Source organism: Stegodyphus dumicola, chromosome 2 (genome assembly GCF_044657685.1).
Source record: "Stegodyphus dumicola isolate Sdum_Otavi_A_Nest chromosome 2, ASM4465768v1".
Taxonomy (NCBI): Eukaryota; Metazoa; Arthropoda; class Arachnida; order Araneae; family Eresidae; genus Stegodyphus; species Stegodyphus dumicola.
The window spans coordinates 185,829,502-185,838,570 of record NC_140769.1 but is presented as its reverse complement, the minus strand read 5'-3'; the positions used below and the strand labels follow the sequence as shown (position 1 = coordinate 185,838,570).

At 31.9% G+C, this 9,069-nt stretch overlaps 1 protein-coding gene across 1 annotated transcript in view; it reads left to right on the top strand.

The window, feature by feature from the left end:
* Positions 1 to 354: 354 nt before the first annotated feature.
* Positions 355 to 9,069, top strand: part of LOC118186752 (sialin-like) — a 106,499-nt gene continuing 97,784 nt past the window's right edge. Inside the window, exon 1 of the mRNA XM_085811516.1 lies at positions 355 to 520. Within this exon, the coding sequence (XP_085667642.1) occupies positions 370 to 520 (151 nt within the window). The 5' untranslated portion in view covers positions 355 to 369. The remainder of the gene's footprint in view (positions 521 to 9,069) is intronic.

Here is a 9,069-nt window from a genome sequence, read left to right as displayed (position 1 = left end):
TGAAGAATGACGTTGTTGCATTCTTATAGTGCGATACTTCTGTCTGTTTGCTCGCCGTTGTCCTTGACGTAGGTTTCACTTCCAGTATGGAATCGTAAATCATCCCCTTTTCACTTCAAAAATTAACAAAATCGCAATCTGCAGCGCAATAAATTTACATCTTAACCTTACGAGGTTATAAATCAGAACACAATCTAACCGAATCACCTCGCCTCAGCTTTAATCCAGGAAGATCCCTCTATCCTACCAACGATGACGCAGTAGCATCCCGATTAATCTCCGATCATGGTTATAAAAAGGAAAACCTCCAAGACTCCGATTTTTTATATAGAATACATTCTGAGACGTACCACCCTAGCCGGTCTTTCGATGATTTCGACGGTCAGAAGGAGGACGCTGTCCAACACTTCGAACATCGATTTCGAGAAACTTAGTGAAGAGGTGATGGAGCAAGCGATGGGAAAAGGTGATGGAAGCGCCTTTCCGAAAGTGCATGCCATTCCATCCGAAACTCTGATAGGTGAGTCATTTCACATCAGTTATGCACAAGATATTCTTATCTCAGATTAAACGCTTTCAGCAACCCAAATGGAAAGATTATAACACCACTAGAATGTTATTTGCTTTTCTAATTGTCTTCAAGTCAAATGATTTACGTGAGCTGCCGTAGGTCATGGTCAAGAGCATGAGTATCGACTTAAACTCAAAATGATTTAAAAAACATCCTCACTGCCGAGGTTTGATTACCACGTAGGAGCTTAGCTTTTAGGGCGCCAGATCAAAAATTTTACAAAGTTCTATTCTAATAAAAAGACATTCCTCAAACGTAATTTTCTTTAAATTGAAATTCCAGTTTTAAGTTCACTGCAAAATTTCTTAACAGAATTTACGTATACGTGGACAGCCCATAAATAAATCTTTAAAAAATTCCTGAATGTAGTATTGAAACAATAGATCTGTACTTCTGATTTGTAACTTAAAATTTAAAATAAGAAGTTAATCTATCTTTGCATTCTATGTTTCCCAAATAATGATCCTATTCATGAATGCTGCAGCTTAGTACATTTGAATGCGCCCTTGGACTAAGAGACATTTTGTTTACAGCCCCTATTTACTTTTGGTAACTGGTTAAAATATTGCTCATGAATTAAAAGTCCTACTTAAAACTGTAACCGAAATTATTTACAGATATTTTAATCAGAAAAGTATCATTCTAATGAAACTCAAAGTCATTATGTGCGAGAAATGCTATTCTCCAGAATTAACTTTTCTCCTGTTTGATACGTTGTCAGTTTCTTTATGTACATTTTAATATTAATTTTATTTCAGAGATACAAGTCTGATTATATAGAGTTCAATGTAATTACTCTTTTTCGTCCTTTCTTGCAAAATAGACTTTTCCATTAATTGAACACTTCCATAGAGTTTTACATTAATGAACATGATTAATTGCATTAATGAATAGAGTTTTACATTAATGAATATGATTAATTGCATTAATGAATATTTTACATTAATGAACATGATTAATAATATATTAAGTGAAAACATGCAAAACTGATCTGTCCTGCAAAAATAGATCAGCAACATGTAGTTATTGTTGCAAATCCTATTGATCTAAGCCTAAAGCACCTCAGACCCAGAGTTTTATGGCGACTAAAAAGGAAAGGTTGCACTTGTCTTTTCTTAAACCTTGGAAATATTATGGGTTGAAGAGACATTAGGTTATCATGATGCTAGAGACGTAAAAAATTGATCAATATCCTTCTCGGGATTCAAATCTTGACCTCTCGAATACGTGCCGACTGTGCTATCGTTACACCACGAAGGCATGCTGGAAGGAGGGAAAAAATACCTTATAAGGTAACAGAACGAATTTGCCTAACTCAGTCAGTTTTGAAGATAAGCCACAGGGGTGGGAAGATCCAAGGATCTCAATACAGCAAAAACATTATACACATACAAACTTCCTAATTGTTTTAAGAAAATAATATTTGTAGTCAATCGATGTCCTAATTTAAAGATGAAGTTTAAGTTAATTAATAAATCATCAGTTCGAACCTGCAAGCTTGTATTTGACTGTTTGCTTGTTACTCACTGCATGCTGAAAAGCTAGTTTGTAACTCTTTTTATAATTTCATTACTTACTTTTATTTTTTATTAGGAATTTATGATTTTTAATTTGATAATTGTTTTCATTGTATGTTTTGAAGATGCAAATAAACGCAACATTAGTTGAACTGCTAAAACCACGGGCCGCTTATAATTCAGCCGACACTGGCACTTCAGAAGAAGACCTGATTTGTTGCAAGGTTTTCACGTTCTCCATGCGTAACATAAATTACGAAAATTAACTTTCTTCAGGAAGTAGATGCACAGACGGATACTTTTCCCTAAGATAGCCTTAAATAACCTTCGAATACTTTGCCACGATAAAATAATGTATTATTACTTCGTTCTGTTAACTGTTATGCCCTATATATCAATTTATAGCCGTACAATAGTGGATAAACTGTGAACTCGCCGGGACTCGAACCACGAACATCTCGAATACGTGCCGAGCGTACGACCACTACACCACGAAGGCATGCTAAGAAGGCACCAGATATACCTTATAACCTTAATATAGTCAAATAAAACATAATAAGTCATTAAATTTTACGTGCAAATATATGTACGTATGTAAAAATACACTAGGCTTACAAAAGTTAAGCAGGCAATGCAAATTAGCAGTTTTTGAAAGCGTAGCTGAATCTGAGTGTTTGAAAATCGTTGCGAATGCAGATGGTAATATGCAACTATGGTAAATTACAGCTAGTCTCAACTGACTGTCCTAAAATATGCTAATTAATCAGTCCTCAAAGGCGCTGTCATTCTGAAGGGTTTCAGAAGGTTAAATCAGTTCGATACACTCGGACATACTGTCTCTGCACGTTTACCTTCTCCAGCCAGCCTCAGACAGTTGGAAAGTGACCTAATGGAAGAATGGCTATTGGTATCTACGACAGTTACGATGGATATGCGATCACCTCATGCAATGCTTTAAAAGCATGGTAATTGCTTGAGAAACTCAACGCTGAAAACTCAGTTGCTGAAAACTTTCAAAGCATGGCATTTGCTTGTTTGATAATTTGTAAAACTTTAACAAATTTTTCATTAACAAACTCAACGATTTCAAAGCGAGTAATGGCAGTACGGTACGGCAAAAAAAAACATTTTTATCTCCAGCGTGCAAGATACTTTATTAAAAATTCTAAAGATATGCTGTTTTTAAATATTTTTAGCCCAAAAGGAAATTAGCCCAGAAGCTCTCGAAACGTGTATGTGGGTGTAAATGGAAAAAAATAATATAAAGCGCCTTTGGGCGTAATATAAAAGCTGAAAGCCTTTAGATGTTTATTATCTATTTTTTACTTCCTTGTATGAAGGGAAGGAAGTGTTGTTAATTGTGAAAATTTTCGGGTGTCATATTTCAACGAAAATATCCATTTTGACCGCTATCGAATGCAGTTTTATGATGTTTTTGCGTGACATCTGTAAGAATAAAGGACTCTCTTTCCCTAAACGTGTTGCAAAAGGGATTTAAAATGGATTCAGAAGAGATTTTTTTCGTGATATCTATACGTACGTATATATATATGTATGTATCTCACATAGCTCAAAAAGGAGTAGTCTCTTATTTTTTTTTCTTATATGTTGGTAAACTAGGCATTTTTTGTTTTAAAAATGATTGAATTATGTTGTTCTTATCTTTCGTTTAAGGTTTGTATGCTTTTAATTCATCTGCATGCAATAGTTCTAGAATTATCAAAAATTTAAAAGTTGTTTAAGTGCGGCTAAGTTTATTTTTTTTTACCATGGCAGTCATATTTGTTTACATTTGAAACGTAGCAGAATAATGAATTAAGTCGGTTTCTGCACTTTCAGTGTCTTTTTGCTGAGAGGGACGAAAGTAAACGTTCGGTTTTGTGCACCGAAAAATCTGCCTCTGGCCGAATTGCTTGTTTAAAACTCTGATTTGAATTGTAAAATTTGTTTTTTCAATTGTTTTAACTGTGTTTGGTGTTTTATCTTTTTCTACATTTTTCAATTTTTAATAAAGATATATTGAGGTTTTGTGTATTTTTGCCTTGTCGCGAAGTGAGAACTGAATTAATTGAATGAGAAATATATCTTTAACGAAATTCGAGGAAATAAGTTTAAATAAAATGTAGAGAAAAATGCGTTAATTTAATATTCCGTACAAGGAAGTCATGTGGTGTACACAGCAGTTTTTTATTTAAATTTATATTTCTAACAGATAGGCTTTGGTTTTGCTAAAAATTAGTATAATAAATCATTTATATTTAAAATTAATATGATAGAGTAACTCAATTCTACCCAATTTTTAAAACCGTAAAGAGCTCGCAGCCTCTTATACGTTTATTTCATACAGCTTCCTTATTTGCAAAGATTTTTAAGCTTTAGCATTTATAGAAATAAGAATAATTTTTTAAAATTTAAATTCACATCGTGGAACACTGATTCTATCGCTTTCACAAATGACTATTTTGCTATGTTTGGTAAATTTTCATGTAACACACAAATAAAGCAGGTTTATAATGTTTGGTCTGTCGCAATAACGTTACAAACCTAGCATTTCAACCCAGTTAAATTATAGCATAAAGCTTCTTCAAATTTGAGCTATATGGTATTTCAAACAATAACCATATGAGCATTCCGTATTAAACTAGTTAAAACGTAACTGTAGCCTATTTCTAGAAAGGTGTGTTTAGATGGGCAAGGACTACGAGGTCCGTATTCCATTATAGGTTATTATTCCTATCCCATTATAAAACAGTCAAAAAGTCATTAAAATAAAGATAACATTGGGCATGAACTTATATGTTTATTTCGTAGTGACGATAAGCAATAGTGAAGAACGATAAGCAATAATTGGAGATAAAGTTTAGCTAATATCGTTGAGGTGTTAAACAGGCGAACATTATCAAAACAAAACAAAACAAAACAAAACAAAAACAAAAAAACAAAAAAACAAAAAAAAAAAAAAAAAAAAAAAAAAAAAAAAACCAAATTGAAACCTTTCAGATTTAAACTCAAAGGGGAAAGGGGCGTTTTTTTAACGTTTCGTGCGTTACCTTTATTTATTGAATATCATGTATAAACCATAAAACTCAATTCAACAGCAACATCACAAAATAATTTAAAAAGAACATATCTTTACAATTTCGGATATACAGTCTCCTGCGCTGAAGATAAATTTATTTTTTCCCCCCTCTCCCGTAGAGTGTTGCGATTGCTCGCTTTGAAATCGCTGAGTATGTTCATAAAAAATTCGTTAAAGTTTTACCAAAATATGAAATGGATAATAAAACAAATTCTTAATTTGGGCTTCCAGATGCCCATATTCGAGTGGAGGACTACGTTATTCAAAATTGGATGTCTCTAGGTACCGATGTTTTTTCACATTGCGAGAAATATGCAAATATTTATGCAGATTCTTCATTATTTAATTTCTTTGAATATAATGCAGGGCCCTAATCTATGGTGGCAACAATTTGAAAAGTAAAACGCCATTTATAGTGAACTAACTCAAAATACCAACACGAAGTTAATAGTCCTTCTAGGCAAATTGTCCCTTTGGGCTAGAAAACAAGAAGTTAATTGCTTCTAGAAAGAGGCATAATCAATATTACGCGATTAAAAAAGGTGTGTCCAAGACAAGTAAACAACGTCTCAGTTTATGCAGCGTTTTGTAGGATTTAGCTGCATAAGCTCCCACTTACAATATTGAAAGTGTTTCTATAAAACATGATTTTTATTTTGAGAAACTTTGTAATTAGAATTACAAGTACAGGATTAAAATTTAAGGAGATACAGCCTACAGCCAACGTTTTCGAACACTATTCTCCGCTTGAGAAAAAAATTCTGATTTTACCAATACACAATTATTAGGGTTGGTGGATTTGTTCATAGGCTTAGTAAGGTATCATATTATGAAAAATGCAATGTCAGACTTCTTTTTTTGGCAGCGAGTAAGTTTTCCGTCAGAACAATTTAAAAGCTCATTTGTCGTAACTGAGTCACGTGAAATCATCTAAAGGTATGAAGTTTATTTTATTAGACAATCATACATGTAATAAGATAAAAATGCAATAATCTTTGCGCAATATATACGCAAGACTTAACCCTTGCGCAATTGCTATTCTTAGATAACTATGCTATCAACACAAATACTTACGTGTTATCGCGGCGGCTCGAAAAATATACAAGTCAACTCGAAAAACATCTTTGCCACTGAGTTATGTAAGTATAACGTGTTAATATCTGGAATATACTTTATTTACAAATAACATTCCCATACTTTTACGTACCCAGTACATATTATGGCTTAGTGTGGGTATGAAAATTTAAAATAGGTATATGATGGCACTGTAAAGAGTTCGAATCAAAAAATATGTATATCCATAAAGATATATAAAAATTAACGAATATACATTTGTAATCTAAATTTTGCTTATTATGGCAATGCAATCAATATAAATTTAAAACGACTATCTGTGGAATCCGTAAAGGCTTTTGTCTTGGTATCTAAGTTGGTCTTGGCAGTTCATTATTTAGTTTTAAAATAAAGGATAGAATCTCGGAACATTCAAAAAAAGGTAACAAAAAATGTAGTTTTTTTTAAAATCTCTATATGAATTATTCTTTAAAATTTTTTAATTCTCTTGGATTTTAACAACCCCACTGCCACAAAATCTTCTCGTGATTACTTTATAGGGATCAAATGGGACGACAGGTGGTGTTGAACGTAATTGCAGAATACAATAACATTCTTGGACCAGACGAGCAGTTTATTAACAGTCATTATTCTGATAGAAGATCCTAAACTCTGAGAATCCCAGTTTCATTACACTAAGAAGATCTCAGCTTCGTTACACTAAGCTTTCAGTATGCAAATAGTTGTACTTATCCACGGGGTATCCATATAAATACCTATAGTTTTTTTTTTTATCTAAAAGCAAGTTGACTAATAAATAATGCAAAACTATTGAAGAAATTTCCTGTCAGAGAATTTTTTCAAAATTTACAAAGCCCAAAAAAACCCAAAAGGTGTATTTAAATTTGACTAAAAGGCTTTCATAAAGAACAGCAATGTTTAAAGCATTGATCAGAGAAAGATTTTACGCCCTTCTAGGTATTTTGAATAAGCAGCCAGTAAAAGTAGAAGCAGAAATATTGGAACCCATTTCAATACCACTCCGTTACCAATATTCGGAACCAATAATTATTCTTCCGGGTTATGAAAATCTGTTTTATGAAGGGGATTGAAACTTCAATCTTCCCCCTCCCCCCCCCGAAAATAAAACTAGAATAAAACTGAAAAAAAATCAATGGATTCAATATCATTTCTTTAAAATTTCCTTAACCCCCTTCAATAAAACTAGAATAAAGCTAAAAAAATCAATGAATTCAATATCAATTCTTTAACTAATTGATTACTAGAATGTGTACGATGCATGCAAACCAACAAACCTGAATATATATGAGATTTTAGAAAAGTATATACGGAATTTTACGTTAATTAACCAGTTATTTATAATTTCAGCCTTTACTATATTACTTTTTCAGCCTTAAGCATTTCACCAGATTTCAAATGAATAGCCAGTATTTAAACTAAGGCTTTTTTTTTTTTTTCTTTTTTTTTTTTTGTGTGTGTGTGTGTGTGTTTTAAGCGTGCTTCTGGCATTGCGTGCGCGCTACATTGTCAGTTTTCTGCCAGTTCTGGTAGTTGTAATTATTCGACTTTGCGTTCTTTCGCTGCTGACGCTTCAATGCTGATGCTCCGGTAGGGTTAGTGAGACAGCTTCTATTAGTCTTTAATTGTGTAATCCTGGACTACTGTTCAACATTTGATTGAGTGCCTTTATGTTTTAAACTCTGTTTAAATAATAAAAAAAGGTTATTTTTAACATTCTCAGGACTTTGTTCTCAGATATAGCGATAATTCGTTTCACGTCTATTAGGGTTATTCGATTGAAACAACGTTTCCAGATCAAGTGTAATCCTACAAGTAATATACGTAAGTACTCCATTGTTGTCCAGATCAGTATTTCCAGATCAGATTTAAAAAATATTTTAATTATTCACAAAATTAGGAATTCTGAAGAAGTGGTTTAAAATATTTGAATATTTCGAAATAATTTAGAACAAATTTAGAATAAAAATGAAGTTATAATATTTAAAGTAAACTTACAATTTTTACTTGTCACTTTGCTTTTACTTTTTCTTTATCGCAACCTTAGGCAGAAGAATCAAATTAATAGAGAGTAAGATTATTAAGAGGAAAAAAATTCCGAAAGGATTCAAATTTTAATGGTCGTCCAAAAAGATCCTTTTAAATAGTAATATAGTATATCAGTAGAGATAATCAATTGAGATGGCCCAAGTGAAATATCGAAAAATTTTTCTAGGCTACTAAATGAATATATTATATTTAGAATAACATTCGAATGCTATAAAACTTCAATATGTTTTAAAAATATATATACATAATATAATTCTATAACAATATTTAATATTTTAATTAGATACATCAGGAATTAAATGCAATTTAAATTAACAGATAAATAAAATACAATCAAAAAAGGGGTTTTATACAGTAAGCTTTTATTTAAAATAGATATAATAATTAATGCACTGAAAGGAGAAAAATAATTTATCATATAATTTAATGGGAACAAGAGATTAAATAATTCGATTTACAGAATTCATCTACAATTTTATATCGTGAATAATAAAAGCGTGGGGAGACCAAATTCAAACGATAATGGCTTATTTGACAATGCAATTAAGTTAACAGAAAATTTTAAACGAGAATGGATTATACATACATTGCGCTATAAAATTGTAAATGAATTCTGTAAATAGAATTACTTAATCTATTATTTCCATCAAACTACGTGATAAATTATTTTTTATCCTTTTAGTGTATTAATTACCATTATCATTATAAGGGCACAGCGCCGATCCTCCTAGCCGGCACAAGCCGGCCGTATGATAAAAAAA